Genomic DNA, 19690 nt, shown 5'->3' with positions numbered 1-19690 from the left:
ATCAATGGTCTTTATGAAATTAAGGTAGATACCATCTATTCCAACTTTCCATAGGCTTTTCATCATGCACAGGTTTTGGACTTTATCAACAGTGTTTTCTGCCTCTTTTGAGATGATCATGTGATTTTTATTTTTGGCTCTGTTGATGTGGAGTATTTCATTTATTGATGTGCATATTTTGAACCATTCCTGTATTTCAACTTGGTCATGGTGTATAATCTTCTTGATGATTTGCTGCATTCTATATGCCAATATTTTATTGAGAATCTCTGCATAAATGTTCATTAGTGAGATTGGCCTATAGTTTTCCTTATTAGTTGGGTCTTTTTCTGATTTTTGGTATCAGAGGGATACTTGCATCCAAGAATGAAGTTAGGGAGGATTGCTTCTCTTTCAATTCATTGAAGAGTTTAAGGAGTATTGGAGTTAGGTCTTTTCTAAACTTTGTATGGAATTCAGCCATGAATCCATCAGAACCTGGGCTTTTGGTGGTTGGTAAATTTTTAAATCTTTTTCAATTTCAGTAGCTGATGCTGGGTTATTCAAAATTGTTTTATCTTCTTCATTGAGCTTTGTTAGTTCATGTTGTTAGAAATCTGTCCATTTCCTCTGTGTTTTCCACCCTAAGTGAATAGAAATTTTCTGAGTAGATATTCATGATCTTCTCAATTTCCATGGAATCTGTAGTCATTTCCCTCTCCTCAGTCATTATTGGGTGGATTTCAGTTTATTCTTTCTTTTTCTTGATAAGGCTGGCAAGGGGGTTGTCAATTTTGTTTATTCTCTCAAAAAAACCCCAGATGATTCCTTCTTTGTAACATTTTTTAATTTCAATTGCATTAATTTCTGCTCTAATCTTTACAATTTCCTCTCTTCTATCAATGTTGGGTTTGAATTGCTCATTTTGTAGAAACTTGAGATGTAGGATTAGGTTACTTATTTCTGTTCATTCCGTTTTCTTCATGTGACTATTTATTGCTATATATTTCACTCAGAAGACTGCTTTTATTACGTTCCATAGGTTACAGTATGTTGTATCTGTGTTTTCATTGTATTGTAAGTATTGTTTTGTTTGCCCTTTAATTTCATCTGTAAACCACTGGTTACTCAGAAAATTGTTATTTAATTTCTGTGTATATGAATGATTTGCACTTTTTTGCCATTGATTTCCAATTTTATTGAGATATGGTCTGATTTTATGCATGGGATAATTTTGTTCCTTTTGCATTTAGTTAAGCATGCTATATGGGTTAATATATGATTTATTTCAGAGAACGTCCCATGTGCAGTTAAGAAGAATGTATATTCTAATATAAATTATGATGTGGTTGGGTGGAACACTCTGTAAACATCCATCAAGTCCATTTGCTCACAGGTATTATTCAGTGATGTTATTTCTTTGCTGACTTTCTGTCTCGTTGATCTATCTCTAACAGTGAGGTGTTAAGGTCTCCTATTGCAATTATATACTTGTGTTTGGTTTTTCATGTCCATTAGTATTTGTCTTATATAGCTGGGTGCTCCTGTATTTGATGCATATATATATATATATATATATATATATATATATATATATAACCCTTTCTCTTGTAGTTTCTCACTTACACATATGTAGTGGCCTTCTTTATCTCCTTTAAACATTTTAGGTTTAAAGTTCACATTTTCTGCAAACAGAATAGCTATCCTGCCTTTTTCTGGGTTCCTGTTTCATGGAAAAATATTTTCCATCTTTTGTCTTATAATCTATGAAGTTTTTTTTTTTTTGAGTAAAATGTGTTTCTTCTATACAGCATATTGTGGGGTTCTGTTTCTTGATCCACTCTGTCAACCTGTTTCTTTTTATAGGTGAGTTGTGCCCATTTACTTTTATAGATATCACTGATATGTACTGACTTGATTTTGCCATGTTGTATTCCTGTCGCTGATTTCCTGCTTTTCTCCCTTGTTCAATTTCTTGCTGAGCCTGGTGATTTCTTTCTGTTGTTCTGGAGATTGTGGTCATTTTTATCTCTATCTAGCATCTCTTTCAGTAATCCTTCTAGGGTTGATTTGGTGGACATGAATTTCTTCAGTTGTTCTTTGTCATCGAAGTATCTTGTTTCTCCATTAAATTTGAAAGACACTTTTTCTAGGTACATCAGTCTAGGTTGAAAGTTGTTTTCTGTTAGGGCTTGAAATTTTTCACTCCAAGATCATCTTTACCTGAAGGTTTGTGCTGAAATGTTTGCCTTAATAGTAATCATAGTCTTTCCTGGACAGGTGAGTTGTGTCTTTTCTCTAACAGTTTTAGTATTCTGTTTTTATGCTGTATGTCTTGGATCTTAATTATTATATATTTGAGCATAGACATGTTTGTTGTGACTGTTTGGCACTTTGTGTGTCTCTTATTTGTATATCAGAATTTTCCTCATGTTTGGAAATTTTTCTGTTATTATTTATGTGAGTATCTTAGTTATGTCATTTGCATTGACTCCTGCATTTTCACTGATGTCTGTTAGTCTTACATTGCTTCTCTTGGCATCATGTTGAAGCTGCTGGATTGTCATTTCATGATGCTTTGTTATTTTTATATGTTCTATACATTCATGATCACTAACTGCAATAATGTCCTAAAATTATGAAATTATATCCTCTGCTTCATTTAAATGGTTTTGCCAGCTTTCAAGATATTTTTTTTGTTGCTTGACTATCTCTTTGCATATGTTTCATAGATTCTGCTTGTTTTCTACATTGCTCATTCATAGTTTCAATTTACCATGCTCCTATATTTTTGTTTTATCTATTTCTTCTCTAGCTATGTTGAGCAACTACTTTACTATAGTTGTTATTTCTTTACATGAGACATTATTTCTAATTCGATTTCCTCTATAGCATTATAGATTTCTTTCTTTACTTCATTTGCTATCTTTTGAGATTTCTGATTTATGACTTTTAAAGTCCTCTATTTCAATGTAGGTTGGTCTTGCTCCTGATGGAATAGATGTTTAAGATTGCATTTTGCCTTTTCTTTTTGTCATTTTCCAATAGGTATAACACCCATGGTGGGACTGTTTCACTCACGTTTTGCTTTAACTCTTTCAGCTGCTGCCATATTCCAAAGCTGTCTGGATTGTACACATGTATTATGCAGAGAGAGGAAAAGTCCCCTGAGTCCCTCTCCTTGGGCTATGGGCTCCTTCACCTCCATCTTCTGTCAAGAAGTAGGCCTGGCATGCAATACCAAGGAACTCTCACAGGGACGATCCTAGTCATTGGGCCTTAACTTCAGGAGAAGTCAGTACTCCCTGGGTCATGTGGTGTGACTTCAACAGGAGCCAGCTGTGATTCCAAGTCCTCCATGGGATTCACAATTCTATCACTTCTAAGACCTTCAACATGCCCTTGGCAGTCACATGAATGCTTCCCAGTTTCTACATGCCTCCTATAATTGTCAATTATCAGGTAAGCAAATATTCATTCCACAAGAGAAACCCTGTTTATGTTTTGAAGAGCACAAAAGCAGACTTTCTTTTTTTGGGCAAAACACACTGGTATTGGTGAGGAAGTGCACAAAGGAAATTTCTTCTCTCTTGTTTGTGGTACATTCATTTCAGATATCATTTTGACAGTTAATTTCAGATTAACTCATCTGACTATCTTAGGATGCTGTGCATACAGTCTTCTCTATGTCATGAAGAGAATTTTAAAAGATATGCACATGAACTTTGTTTCCAACAACTGAAAACTGCAATGTGAATATCCAATAACATTTGAATGAATAAACAAACCACAGAAAACCATGAAGTGAGAACCTACTAAAGAAAATCCATAGGAAAACACTGTACAGTAATCGCACTGTACATAATCTTTAATGATCATGATTGCTGAAAGAAGGCAGAGAGGTCAAATTCTGTCCAGTCATTACATAAATTTTGAAAATGTGACAAGACACATGTGATAGAAGACAGGTCAGTTCATATAAGAGATAAACTCTGTTCTCTCAGAGTTGCTGTGTATCAGGAATCCAGGAGCATTTGCTGGGTCTGTTACCATCATATCTCTGTGAAGACAGGCTTAGGTGAGATGGCACTATGGCAGAATTTGCTCTCAGGGTCTGTCCCTTGCTTACAGGCAGGACCCAAGGCAAAAGCCTGATGCCTTTTGGACTGTTTTCCCTTTTCTCCCTCAAAGCTCATCAGCCTCTCCTCTTGCAAGCTTCAGAGATAGCATTGGCTTCCCCACACCCAGAGATGCAGAGAGAGAGAAAAATAAATACTAGAATGTAAGAGAGAACATAAGTGGGAAAGAACAGAAGATGCATCACAATTATTTTAATGCTTGAACCTTAGTATTTGCATCACATGATGTCTGCCATATTCAGTTATTTAAGAGTGAGTCAGGAGCTGGGAAGACCTCAGTGTAGAGTACTTGTTTACCATGCATGAGGCTCTGGGCTCAATTTCAGCTCTGCTAATGCAAAATAACAACACTAAAAATAATAATAATAATAATAATAATAATTCACTAAGTGAGGCCCATAATGAAGGGAATGGGCCACTCAGCTTTTGGCATCAGAAGGTCATCTGTCAGCTATTGAGTAGGAGTCAGGTCATGGGAGTGCTATTTCACACAGGTGTGAATGTAGAAGCAGTGACAGAAGATTTGTGGGTGCAACTCCATCCATAGTGCTTGCATAGCCTGTTTGAGGTCCTGACTCAAGCCATAGCACCAGTACATAGAAGAAATTGTGATGCTTAGGGAACATAAAGATGATTGAATTGAAGAACTGCCCCCATCACGATGCCACCAGGGAATATGTCCAATAGGTCAGTGTCATTTCTACCACCAGGCAGCACTGTATTCCAAATTCATCGCACCCATTCCTGGATTTAACGTCTAATTCTGTACACTATGTACACAAGACACTAGCCAACAGGCATTACAATTGTCATCTCAGACTGGTGATAATGTCCCTCGGAAGTAGGTGCCAGGATGACCTCTATAGTGCATGGGGACACTCTGTGAAAGACTTGAGGCTTGGTGTCTTGTCTAGGTTTACTTAGGAAGTCAGAAGGAGGATTTGGTTCTAAACCCAGAGCTTTACCCTCAGAGCTGTGACCCTGCCAGCACTGCTGGTTTTTCTTAGCCTTGGGGAAGCCTTGCCTGCTACCATGGATCTATCACTTGCATGAAGCTGTTCTCTTCATTTGGAAGGACACTGGAGAGTCGTTCCATGTTCTTCCACGGTATCCACAGCAGGAGTCTCTGGGGGGATACCACAGGATATGGGTTCACAGAGACATCATAAAAGGAGATGGTGAGTGCCTTTAACCCCCAATTTACTAGGCTGTGACCATGATGCAATGACCAGAGCAAATGTAGCCAGTGTTCTCTGGTGACTCCATGTTATCCAGGACACAAGTCCCTCTAAAGAACAGATCAGGTACTACCCACATTATCGTGAATGTGCCTAACTTCCTGGCCTCTGTATATGTGAACACATAATAGGGGAAGAGGTGTCCCCAGATGGCACACATAATGGAGTGATGCATCACTGTATGAATTGAAGATGAAGGAATGGCAGGCAGAACACACTCCCTCTGACCACTCACTTCACAGATATTTACAGTGCACCAACCCTGTAGAGTAAGCACAAATAGATTAACACTGCAGACACCATTCTCTTTCTCACAGAGACAACACCACGAGGGTGGGAAAGGAAGATGGATTTCATGCTTTCCTAAAGAGTGGAGGACAGGTGGTCACAGCACTTTTAGAGACTGCTATCAGCAGGGGAAGGCTTCCTGGGCCAGCACTGTCCCATTCAAGGCAGTTAGAAGACTGGGCTGGGCTCTCTGCTACTAGAGCAGGAGGCTGGTGTCAAATTCCACAAGATGTCTCAGCTGAATTGGACCAACCTGAGCTCACTAAAACTAAGCACTGCCTTCAGAAGGTTTTGACTTTGGCCTGTGGGCCTCTGGGTAGTGCATGGAACATTTGAAAAGGAGAAAGACTGCCAGCCTTGGAACCTCATGCAACCCTGAGGCACGCAGAAATGAGTTGATTGAAGATGAATGAGAAACTTTGCTGGGGTGGATTTGATCGAACATGAATGAGAAACTTTGCTGAGAAGTTCTGGGGCCTGCAAGGAGCAAGGACAGTTGGTGATTGTTCTCCTTCTGCTGATGCAGGGCTGGTACGTGACTAACCCCAAGTCCCAATTGCAGAGCTTTGGTCATCTGCACCTCCAGTGACTTCACCAACTCTGGGATCAAAGTGAAAACTAAGGTCAGGCACCCTGTCTTAAGGAATTCCATAACTGGCACTTTTACTGCACCATGACAGGTGTCTTGAACTCTACTTAGGGCCAAGTCCTGCAAAGAACCTGCTTTTACCTTCCCATCCCCTTGAAACCCCTCCCCTTGTATTTCTTTCAGTTTTGATTTTTATTCCTATGTCTATAATTATTCTCAACATCAAATTGTAAGGTAATTTTAATTAAAAGTTAAGATATCATGCATTTCAACATATTCAATTCAGTAGCACGTCATCCCATCACTAATTTGTACAATTTCCACATCCATTGAGTTCCAGCACTCTGCTCACTTTGGGACCCTTCCAAATCCTTGTTCTCTCTTGCTACTCCCCACCCACTCTGACTTTTTCACCCTCTAATTTAGTACTGTGGGTCTTTAATATTCATGCATCAGATTATGTTGGCCAAATATTCCTAGAAGAGACTGGCTGCTTTGCTCTTTGATAGAAGACAAAATCCCAGGTAGACCAAAGTGTACAGGTAAAATGTATTGAGTATTTACTCATCTTTCCGTGTTGGAAAAGCTTTCCCATGATTTCAGTGATACAAGGGAAAGAGAAAGATCTGATTCCTTACATTTGAAAAACAGAAACAAGAATAATGTAGAATCCACAATAAGAAATCTTTACTTACAAGCAGCAGACAGATAATTAATTTGTATTAGAGGTGACAAAGAGGTGTCATGAGTCCATCTGTGAGAGATGAATACTTCTTGTAATTCAAAAGAGAATCACAACATGTAAACAAATGTAGAAAACGCCGAGTGTCCCAAAGGTGATTCCTGCAGGCACACATCCCTGACATGTGCTGGGTCCCCATCTGATGGCGGGTTTTAAGGCAAGTGCTGAACAGCACTGGGGAGAACATGGTGTGCAGAGAAGAGCCCTGTCCAGTAGCTCCCATCACAGCTCTACACAGGTGTCCCCGGACCTTGCAGTGCTCAGAACACAGATTTATCCCACACAGAGATCCACATAACTTTTCAAACTTTCTGTTTAACACTGTGGTTCACAGCACCGTTTGAAGCAGGAGGACACTGGGAGCCTTGCTACACTCCACATAGAGAGTTCAAGGCATCAGAGTGGGTCATGAGAACCAGGGAAAGCTGCAGGGATGCTGAGCTCAGTCTCTCTGGGACCACAAGGAAAGAGGAAAAGGAATCTGATCACGAAGTAATACACTGATGAGAGAAGGATGTGTGCATGGAGGATCATGGTTTTGAAAAGGAAATGTCTCTTACATCAATGTGTGTCCACAGACAGACATGTAAGTATGTATGCCTAAGACTGGGGTCTCAGCAGTGTACTTTCTTATGCAAAGCCTGATTCAAAATAAAAAAGAAATTTAAAAACAGAATTTACTGTAGTTCAGTGCAAGGCCCTGCATTCAATTCCCAGAATTGAGTTAAGGAAAAAAAATGGGAGTAAGCTGAAGGGCTGCAGAACACCATCACCTGGTCGTTCTGGAGAGCAGTGTGCCCCAAGCAGCTTTGAGTCTCCACATCTTTCTTGGGCACTTTGATTTTAAAGAATGATCAGTTCCATGAAGGATGGGGAAAGGAGGATTTTCATCCAAGAATACAAAGTCTCATTAACAATGGAGAAGAAATTTTCAATGATTACTAAACTGCATGGTGACCACAGTTAATAAGGATAGCTTTCAAATCTGGTAAACAATGGGATTTGCAGTTGCAGTCACTGTGAAAGTATTTGTAGGTTAGTAAGGTGGTAGACACATGGTAGACACATTAACTAGATTGATTTTTTTCTACAAAGGAGCCATAGATCAAAAGCACATGTTACCTCACAAAGATTCATAATTATTGTGAATTACTAAAGGAGGATATCCTATACCTGTACTCCCAGCACTCTGGGAGGGGAAGGAAGGATGACCACAAGTTTAAACCCAACTTGGAGAGCTGAGTAAATTATTTACATACTATCTCAAAAATTAAAAAAAAAGAAACCAACAAAATTTTAAAGTGCATGGGCATATAGCTCATACAGGAATCCCTGGGATCATTGAACACAGTGTATTAACCACTATTCTGTTACAAAAAAAAATTAATCCATTGATAAAAGTGTTTTCATTCTTTATTAATATCTACCTGTGTTACATTAAAATTAAAAAGAGTAAAAATTGGTTGCTTGTTTTATTTTCCTTTGAGACAAGGTATTGCTATGTACTGCAGGCTGACCTTGACTCAACAAATATTTCAGGCTAGCCTTCAACTCCCTGTGATCCTTGTGTCTAACCCTCCTGTGTGCTGGGATTACAGGCATGCACCACCATGCCTTGCCATAAAGTGTGTTTTTTTAATTGTAAAGAGGATTAAACCAAATGAAATAAAACAGAATCAATACAAAAGGATGAACATGGTACATCAGTTAAAAATAAAATCCAACAGTAGGTTGTGTGGCCTCTCATCTGGTACAGAAAATGACTCAACACCTTGCTGAACTCCAAATTTCTCCAGATAATTGGGCAAATACCTAAATTTTGCAAGGTGTCTATTGTTAACATGCCTTGTCTACAAAGCAATTCATATCAAGTACCAGGGAAAGAACACAGAACTTTGATTTACTATTTTCAATGTCTGGAATTTATCCCAAGAAAAAAAGATATATGCTCAATGCAGTTTTTCTAAGAGGAACTAGACTTGTGTACATGGTCAGTAACAGGATAACTAAGTAAAACTCTACCTATGCATATAATATAAATATTCAACACTACGCAAATACATAAATGATATGAGCAGAACTGGGGAGTATGGTTAGAGACAGCCAAATACGGACAAGATGGGTATTCTGCATCAGGTTCAACAATGTGGGTGAATTATTTTTTTTTTGTGGATTTAAATTTTTAAACTGCTGATCACACTTCCTCATCCCTCAAAGCCCCATGCCACATCCAGACTCCTCAAAAGCTTAAACACACAAGAGGCACCAATATGAAAACAAGCAGAAAGCCCTTATCAATCGAATGGACTGGATACAAAGCATATGCATGTAGAATAACAACTGTCTTAGTTTAACATCTAGGTCCTCTCTCAGTCTCTGCAGGGAGGGGCTCCAAGTGGAATAAAATCGTCCTATTGGGGTAAATATCCACGGTTCAGCTCAAGCTCACTGAGAGCAGAGGCCATGTGAGACCCCCAGCTGCCCTGCCCACAGGTCCCACACCAGGGCTTGGCTTCCAACAGCACCTGGGGGAGGGGAGCAAGGATCTCGGGCCACGTGCCAGGCCTGGCCAAGGGGACCCCGACAGAGAGGAGGGAGGAAAGGAGGGCCCTGAAGACCTGAGGCTAGGTCGCCCCAGGGCCGCACCTGCCGCCTCCCTGGACCCCTGACCAGAACACTTGTGCTGCTAAAGTCAAGGCCACCGGGCCGCGCTGCCACTCAACACTGCCTGCTGACCACCTACCTGGCCCAGACCCCAGTCCCAGCCCAGCCACAGCCTAGATGGAGGAAGGAAGGAAGAGTGCTCAGGTCTCCAGAAGGGGTCGCTAGCGGCAAAATGGCCACTCCATGCATCCCCTGTGAAGCGAGGCCGGGAAAGGGGTGGGACTGAGTGGGATGCGGAGACCTGTGGCTAGGGACCATCTCTGGGCGCGGGCCTTCCAGGTTGGTCCAGGTGGAGTGTAATCTTCGCAGGAGGCCAGGGGGTGGGGCCAAGCGATGTGTGTGGCGGGGCCAGAAGCTGGGAACCAGGAGGTGCAGAGCCCTCCAGGAGGCAAGAATGAGGCGGTGGGCGTGGCAGTGGGGGTTAGGGTTTCTATGACACTGGGTGCGGCTGCAGGTTGAGCTTCATGGAGAACGAGCCCCAGGCTTGCTGTGAGAAGAAGCAGAGAAGTGGACTGAGTCTGAGGCTTGGAATTTATAGATGTCTGGACTCAAATCTTCCCGGGCCTGACACTTTAGGTACACTGCCTCTCTTCTGGGAGCCTCAATTTCCACTGTTCTTATTCTTGTATTATTTTGCTTTGAAATATTATGTGGTTTTTTTCTATTAAAAAAAACCAAACTGTGATGAAACAATACTCATCTCTTGGCACTGCTGTGAAGATCCAACGAAAACCCTGCAGAGCTCTTCCCATGGTTCTTACCATATAGCAAGTGCTCAGATACCATTGTTATTTGCACTGTTGCCCTTCTTTTATTACAGAGAAATGAGTGCTTTCGGTATCAATAGTATGATGTCTTCATAACTTAAAAATATGTTTACATGCTAATATAACACACTAACAAACATATGTAACACAGGTGTAAGGCCAGGGCTTCTCTGAGGTGCTTGACATATGTTAATTCTTACAAGAGTAGGGGTTATGAATTATTTTCATTTTCATAGCTGTGTGAGCCGAGACACCAACATTTAATACCTTTTCCAATGACAAACGTGTGGACAGAATTTTAACCCAGTGGGCCTCATACCAACACCTCCATTAACTAACCCATACTTGGCACAGCACTGCTACAGTTCTGCTTTGGATTTTTCACATGAGTGAGGCATGAAGTTGTTCATGGGAGGTTGCACAGGTAGCTAGAAGCAATTTGTGTCAGGGTTCACTAGAGAGTCAGCTTTAATTTGTGTGTGTGTGTGTGTGTGTGTGTGTGTGTGTGTGTGTACCTGTGTATGTGTCACACATAAAGGATTTACAAAGTAAGATTAGAATGGCCATTTGCAGAGTCATGGGGAGAACACAAAAGGGCCATTTACACCTTGGAGATGCAGAACAATTGGCTGAAGGTTACATGGACTGTTCATGGGCACTGTGTGAACACTTGTTGGCCTGCTTTGGGAACTCAAGAAAGATTTTCTGGGGTGAGGTCCCAAGGTCAGAGAATGTACATGTTCAAGACAATAGCAACAGTGGTAGTCAGTGTGGAACAGAGCAGAGAACCACTGTTTTTGTTGTATAATTCTTACAGTTTGTTATCTCATATTTACATTCTTGTATACTGCTTAAGCAGTCCATGGTGGTCAGGAAGCAGAATAGAGGGACAGCACCAGGGAGGAAGAAGCCAGAGACCAGATGGAGTACTTAGCGTCATTCCTCCATGACCCCTACAGATGAGCCCAGAAGTACACTTTACTAATCCCTTGGACAGCTCTCAAGCCAATCAAGTTGACAATGAAGTCAATCATAACATAGCAGAAGTTTGGTGATGTTAAAATTATAGGTGATTTACATATGTGCGTATATATATAATTTTGGGTTTTTTCCACCTTTAAAATTCTATCCAAAGTAAAAAAATGCTGAATTTTATGTAACAGAAATAAACTTTCCTTAGGTACATTTTATAAAATGAACTGAAAAAGACTGAAAAATAAATGAACAGGAGTTTTAAAAAGAACAGGGTTTAAAAATACTCACAGGAAGAGCCAAAAATTTTTACTCTGCTTTGAAAAACTAATTGAAAGACAGTTAAACAATTTCTAAGTTAGACATGCAAGAACTGAAATATTCAACTTCACACTGAGTATCTTCCCCTTGTAAATCAGTGCTACAGCTATACAAACACAAGAATAACTACAGCAACTTTATTTTTGAGATCAAAACTGGAAACACCACACAGGGCCTCAGCTGATGGACACATGAGGATCTGTGGTTCATCCACACCATGGGATGTGATGGCTCAGCCACTGACAAGGAGCAGCACTTGGGAAACCTAACATGGTTATGAGGATTGAATAAACCCTAGCAGCTCTCTCCAAAACAAAAACAAAAACCTCCTGCATCCTGTGTGGTTACAGACCTGTCACCTCTAGAAAATACAAAGTGTTTCCCAGAGACAAAAAGCAGACACATTGCTTAGAATGGAAGGAAGCAATTATAAGGAGCCATAAGAAAAATGTGAAGGTGACGTATACATCACCGCTTTGGTGACGATTTTCAAGGGTCTCATGTATGACAAGACTCCTAGAGGATTTTTGTTTGTTTTTAGTTTTAGTTTTGTTTATTTTTGACACCATGAACAAAATTCAGGACCCTGTGCTTGCCAGAGAACACTTTGCCACTGAGCTATATCCCTGGCCCATGTCAAGATTCATCCAATTTTGTATTTAAACCTGTAAATTCATTGTATGTCAATTATAATGAAATAAAATTGCTTTTAAATCACTTCTCATCTCAGCTATCCACAAAAGTTTATTTACTTATAGATTTACTAACAAGCAATTTTATTTATAGATTTATTTCTAAGCAGTTTTGTTTATTTATAGATTATTTCATACAAAGTTTTGTTTGTTTATAGATTTATTTATTTTTTGCTGTGCTGAAGATTGAATCCAGTGCCTTGGTCCTTTTATCATAATTTATTCCCAGACAGAGCCTTGCTAAGTTGCTAAGTTGTTTACATTGGGCTGGAATTTTATTACATTTATTAGCATTTTTGTATACTTAAGTATAACAAAGTTAACTAAATTGAGTAGTCTCAAGTAAATCAATAAATACTGCTTAACAATCAATAGCTGGGTGTGATGGTACATGTGTGTAATCCTGGCACTTAGGAAGCTGAGGCAGGAGGATTGTTGCAAGCTCTAGGTCAACCTAATTTACATAGTGAATTGAAGGCCAGCCTGAACCACACAGTGAGAGTCTTAAAAATGAATTAATAAAATAAAATAAGATAAACCCTGGACTAAGGCAAGGAATTATCTTCTAGTCCAAAGCATGGACATCTTCAGAGGATTTACTTTCGATGGTGTTATGGTTTGTATCTGGGTGTCCCCACCAAAGCCTCATGAAGTCACAGAGGCAGCTAAACCTAGCATCTGTGATTAGTTCAATGTTTAGTGCTGTGATTGGTGATGAAAGTGTTTCACCTTCCCGGGGTTTGACTTATCAGAGTAAAAGAGGTCTCACCAGTCCATGTGAGAGAAGTGAGAAAGTCTTGTAATTCAAAAGGAAATCACCACTTGTGGCCAAGAGGTGCAGAAAACATTCAGCCTCTCAAAGTAGATTCACCCAGGCACAAATCACTGAGAAGTGCTGTGTCGCCATCCAATGACACATTTTTAAGGCAGGAGCTGAGCAGCACTGAAGAGAACATTGGGGACAGAGCAGAGTCCTGTCCCATAGCTCCCATCACAGCTATATACAGAGCCATCCTTAGACCTCACATGACTAAGAAGAGAGGTTTCTCCAACACAGAATGCTACACAAATTTTCAAGATTTCTTTTCAAGAGTTTGATTCATAGTACTGTTTGAAGCAGGAAGGAACTGGGACCCTCCCTAGCATTCACATAGATCATGCACAGGAGAACTGTTTGGAGAATGCCATGCATGATTGTCGGAGGGAACTCTGGGCAGGGCCATTGAGGTGCAGGACTAGGCGTGAAAAACTCATAGCACAGCAAGGTTTTTCATGTGATAACCAGTGCACTGGGAGTCTACACTGCAAACCAGTTCTTCCCAACACCAGGGACAACACTGAGCAAGGGCATTTGGATGCCAGAGTGGCCAGTCAGGTGAGGGGCAGCTCTGACTGACACCCTGAGTAGAGTATGCCTCTGGAGCTGAATGCCCAGCAGGTCCACCACACTTCCTTTTCACGTCTGTCAGCAAGGACATCACACAGGAGCACTGCAACACAATTGAAGTTTGCTCAAACTAAATCATTTAGATTCCTTTTGAAGAAATGTTTGAAAATGCACAAGTCTGAGAAAAACAAAGCTGAGAACAGAATTCTGTATGTTGTGTAAGTAAACTGACCCTTTATAAATCATGGAAATAATGCCTGTGGGTGATTCTGCAATGGCAGAGGTGTGAAATCTCATGCACGAAGGTTTCAAAATTGCACAAGAATAACTCCAAATAAATGCTACATGGACATGACTTCCCTTTGGCACTGCACTACAGCAATCTAAATTTACTAAGCCACCTCAGTAAACCCAAGACAAAACCCACCCGATGATTTCATCACCCAAATGTGAGGGTCCAATGCTGTGCTCCCTGCTTGATGCTGCTGCTGGTTGACAATTTCAAGGTGTTTCTATCTGCACAAGCCATCTCCACCCCTCTCAGCTCATGATTGCCTGGGTGTGGATCAGACTATGTCTTTACATAAAATCCCATCATGACTTCAGGATGGTAGCAGTCTCTTGTATACTGGAAATTATTTTTGAAGTATGGGTGTAAGAATCCTTAGTCCATGTGCTTAGCAACTTGAGGGGAAATGAGATTGTTTGAAGTAAATGTAGGAAACTCATTTGTCAGTGGCAGATTCAGTTGGTATTGAAGCCCATATGTTATGGGTAAACAGGCATGAGTCAGGGATTGCTGTACAAAATGCAGGAAGGCACGCAGTGTCCCCAACTTCAGTTTCTGCTTTGCTTCCCTCATTCTACCAAGCTGGAGAGTGGATTCTCAGAATCCACTTGAGCACATAGGGTTTGAACTACAGTAGAAATCGGTAAAAACTTCTGTTAACTGGGAGTGAAAAGACAAGGAAATGTTTTTGACAAAATGCAGTTCTAAATATCTGCTTAAATAAACAAAGAAGCCAGAAAAAAATAACAACGAAAAGAAATGTAATGACAATATTGTGATTTGTTCCAATGCCACTGCCTCAGTCTCAAAGATAGGAGCAAAACTTGCAGAGTAGAAGGGTCACTGAAGACAGTGGTCTTCGTGGTCTTCATCCCCAGAGGTGCAGAGTGGGTGCACTGCCCACTAAGCCAGATGAATTCAGGATAGCACCTGAATCCTGGTGGAGGCTGAGACCAGGACCCAGGAACTGAGGCCTCTGGGACTGAGGAATCAGAGTTTTTGCTGCATCCTGGCTGCTCTGCCTTTCCTTGCCTGCAGGGCTGCAGCATGGATGAGGTGGGGGAAAAGGGTGTAAGGCAGGCAGTGCTAGGCTCCTGTGCAAGCTGCACAGTCCTTGTGCTGCCTGAAAGCAGGAGATTCAGGACTTGCTTGCTGGAAAAATAGACACTGAAGCAAATCTCTTGTTGTCCTATGGCAGTAGCAGTCACAGGTCAGCATGGTGGCTTTTATGGTAGGAAGGGCAGGGACACCCACCACAGCAGGATCCTCATGGCTTTATGTGTTGGGATTTTTAGAAGTTAGTCATGAGTGATGTGTTGGCTTGCTGAATACCAAGCCTCCTTATTTTATATTTACAGTGAAATTTAAAGTGTCTGTACTGTACATAACTTTCAGTATATATAATGAAATTAAATCATCCATTTCCACTTACCTATTCAAGAAATTAGCCACAATTAAATATTAACTGATTTGAATAAAAGGAATATTGAATAGAACACTAAAAATAATGCAATGGAATGGAAAAATGGAAAAAACACGAAAAAAGGCTTCCCCCCAGGTTCAGTGCTCTGCTCTCCAGGAGCTCCTCTCTTCTGTCCTCTCCTGCTATTCAGACCTGGGTCTCTTCATTCCTGGGTGGAGAGAGGGCTAGGCTTTGAGCTCTTCTATCATGTCAGGTAGGATCCAGGACATGGCTTAGCACATGTCCTTCTTTCAGCATTTTCTGTGACTATAATTGACACAGCAGCTGTGATGTGGTACATTCATGGATTCTAACTATCCATACTCATAACTGAATAAGAAGTGTTCATGGGTGTCTATCAATCTCATTTTTTATAATGAGGCCGTAGAAGTGGAATTTCCAGGTTAAATGCATATAAATTGAATTTCCTGATCATAAATTCACACTAAAACTCACCATAGAGTTGGAGCCTGGTAGGGGAAGCCTAAGGCTCCTCAGATTTCTGTGGAAATTCAAAGTAGGAGGAAGATGGACCATGCAGATGTGGAGGACACCACATCATCTAGTAGTGTACCATGGGCAAGAAAGTCTCAGGTCCAGGACTCTTGATCCATCAGTCAGCTTCTCAGCAAAAAGCATACACTGCATGCTGGATAAGAGAGGGCTGTTGTGGCCCTGCTGTCCAAGCTCCTCCCTGCAGTCCTGAGGCCCCATAGCTCACTAAGGGGAGCTCTTTACAAGACTATCAGCATGTTTCAGAGCCTACCTTGACTGAATGTCTTCCACCCAGGTGAGATCTCAACTGCCACATGTGAATTCACCACAGCTGTGGAGCAAGACATTTGTTTTTAGGCAGCAGGTCAGAAGGTGAGGAAGCTGTAGGCAGGCAAAGGTACAAAGCCTGAAATAAGAGACCTAGACCTAGCCTGCCCCAGTGTCCTCCAGGAGTAACTGCACCCTGCAACAGTGTGCTTTTAAAAACTAAATAACTTAACAGATTACTCACAAAAATATATGCTGTAGGGGTAGTTTGAAGATACAAAAGTAAATTGCTACATACCTAAGTAAAATGTGACATGATTCTTAATTAGTGCATGATCTCCTATGTTGCCCTGACCCACACCCTTAGAAGAAAACACACCATTTGACATAGCATTAACAAACAGATGCAATGAGTCAACAATCATAACTGCTTAAAAATAACAACAAATTCCAGGATATGATAAATGCCCTTATGATTTGTATGAAGTGTATAGTACAGCATAAATACTGGATCTGGCCATGTTGGGACTTAGGCAGCTGAACAAGAAAACAATTCTCCTGCCTCCCTGGCCAGCACGCCTTGTGCAAGCCAGGAAGAGAACCAGTCAACATCTCCCATGAGCCTACAGGTGCATAAATGAGAGCCATACATCTCACTTACCCACCCTTGGTTAGCAAGGAGAGGCAGAATTCTGAGCATCTCTTGGGAAGATGACTGTGTGCAATATAGAAACTATGGGGGATTTCTTTCTATCTTGTGTTTGAAAACAAATGTCTTTAATTTTTTGCTGTGTTCTGATTAATGGTTTGCTCTATTCAGTATTATCTTTTGACTGGGGTTAAAATGTTCTGTGTTTGTTTGGATTTCACTATAACTAATTGAATGGAGACCAATTGTGAAGATAATGAGATATACTATGGTATCTATTACTGTTATCATGGGCCATGCTGTGAAGTTCTGTACCAATTTCACTGCATTGTCTTGATTTTCTTTGTTGTGTTTGCTCTGTTGTATTTTACTATCTTCAAAATAAAATTTTGAAAAAGAATAAATGCTAATCATTTTTCACATCTTTCAAGGGAAGGAAACCACCACCAATTCCTTTTAGATGACAAAGTCACCCTGATACTGAAGCCAGACCATAATGCATTAAAAATTGATAATGCTCTAATGGCTGATACTCTTAATGAACATACACAAAAATATTCAACTAAATGCTCATCAGCTAAATTCACCAGCATATGAAAATTTCAAATACCACAATGAACACTGGGTTCACCCTCAGTGATGCTAGAATGGTTCTACCTGCACAAATCATTCAGTGTCACTTGCCACATTCACAGCATGAGGCACAGCTAACCACTCAAGAGATTTGCAAAAATCACTTCGAGAAATTCAAAAGTTCACCATACATTCATGATAATAACCATTCACACACCATGTGCAGGAGGAATGAATCTCAGCACAGCAAAGCGCAGACATGACAAGCCCAGCACTGACATCCTGCTCAGAGACTGACAAGCTGCAAAATTTGCTTCTCAGGTCAGGAACAAGACCAAGTTTTGGCCTCTTTTCAACACACAACTTCAAGTCTTACTCCTAGAATTTAGTCAACAATAAGAACTCAAAAGTTTACTAAGTCAGAAACGAAGAATAAGAGATGTTTCTGTTTCCTGAGGACACAACATTTCATATAAGAAACTTAAAACTCCACTGAAAAACTTTTAGAACAAATGGACAAATAACGTCAGTTTCAATGTACAATATCCATATGTCATAATCAATTCATATCTATGTGCTTCAAACAAACTGCAGCCTCAAATACAAGGAGCACAATTCATTTCATAATTCATCCAAAAGAATTAATACTCATGTAAAATTTAAACCAAACTCAACTGTTCTTGAAAAATTGTAGAAATTGAAGCAATGAGTGAAGTTGCACTAAGAGAAGTAAAGACAGATTGTGACGGTGGATGGGAAGAATTCATGTTGTTATAATGTATATGCTACCCAGAACAACCAGGTGTTTAAATGCCATTCCTGTCAAAATATCAGTTCCATTTTGGCACTGATAGAAAAAACAAAATGAAAATGCACAGGGAAGGAGAAAGAGTCATCCTATAGCCTTTGAAAAAACATTAAAGTTAGAGGCAACAAAAAACATAGTTTTCTGGTATATAATAAAGTGACAACAGTCAAAAGGCTCCTATACTGCAAGAACGGGACCACAGATTAAAAAGGCCAGCCCAGTAGAGAAAAACTCATACAGTCACCAGGAATTTTGTTTTGTTCTTCCTTTTTCCTTCCCTTCCCTCCCCTCCCCCTCCCCCTCCCGCTTCCCTTCATTTCCCTTTCCTTTAGTTTTCTTTCTTTTTCTTTTTCAGTTTTTGGTCAAGTTTTTCCTATGGCCTAAGCTGAACTCAGAGTGTGTTGCAGACTTGTCTGGAACTCCCAGGAATCCTGCTGCCTCAGCCTCCTGAATGCAGGCATTGCAGGCATTTTCAACATTCCATGCTCAACCAATGAGTTTTTAATAACACTATGATGAAACCAGGTCTGGTGGTGTGCTTGTAATGCTAGCAGTGTGGAAGGCTGAGGCAGAAACATCACAAATTTAAGGACAGCCTCAGCAATATAGCCACTTATCCAGAACCTGGAAGAAAATGAAAAGGATTTTAAATGTGGAAGGCCATGGAGTTAAGTGCAAATCTCAGTATTCAATCCATAGAAACTGAATGCAAAACAAAATAACTTGGGAAGTCCAACAGTAGAAAAAACAGTATTTTACACTGCCCTGGCTTTCTGGAGGGCAGTGTGCCCCAAGTGGCATTAGGTTTCACACTTTTCATGTGGTTTGACTTCAAAAAATCATCAAAATCCATGAGGGATAAAAAAAAAATAAACAGAAATTGCTTCAAGGACATCAAATCTCAGTCCCAGTGCTGAAGGCATTTGCAGTGATATTCTGAAGCACATGATGACCACAGTTACAAAACAGAGAATCTACAAATAGTGTTAATGGGATTTTCAATCTTACTTACTTTGAAAAAACTGCCATTTAGGAGGTTGATATATACCTTAACTAGACCCACTCTTTCTGCCAACTGTCTAAAGATCAAAGCCAAATATTTCATTCTATGAATGGAAAAAATTACTGCTGATTACCAACTCAAGATAATGTACATTTGCAATCCTAGCACTTTGGGAGAGGGAGCGAGATTGAATAAGGAAAGGTTTAAGCCTCACCTGGGAATCTCACAATCTTAGTGAGATCATGCCTTAAAATTTGTAAAAAGATTAACAAATTTTACAAATGTATGAAAATATAGATCATTAAGAAATCATTGTGCACAATACAGTAGCCAATGTTATTCTCTCATTATTCTTCTGTATTTTAT

At 40.3% G+C, this 19690-nt stretch overlaps 1 protein-coding gene across 1 annotated transcript in view; it reads right to left on the bottom strand.

Annotated features, from left to right (window-relative positions):
* Positions 1-5145: 5145 nt before the first annotated feature.
* The window catches only part of LOC134474487 (zinc finger protein 791-like), a 175378-nt gene continuing 160833 nt past the window's right edge, over positions 5146-19690 (bottom strand). Inside the window, exon 3 of the mRNA XM_063242658.1 lies at positions 5146-5244. Within this exon, the coding sequence (XP_063098728.1) occupies positions 5146-5244 (99 nt within the window). The remainder of the gene's footprint in view (positions 5245-19690) is intronic.

This window comes from Cavia porcellus, unplaced genomic scaffold (assembly GCF_034190915.1).
Source record: "Cavia porcellus strain 051 isolate PalLab524CR breed Dunkin Hartley unplaced genomic scaffold, mCavPor4.1 scaffold_32, whole genome shotgun sequence".
In the NCBI taxonomy this organism is placed as follows: domain Eukaryota; kingdom Metazoa; phylum Chordata; class Mammalia; order Rodentia; family Caviidae; genus Cavia; species Cavia porcellus.
This window is presented reverse-complemented; position numbering and strand designations above follow the sequence as displayed.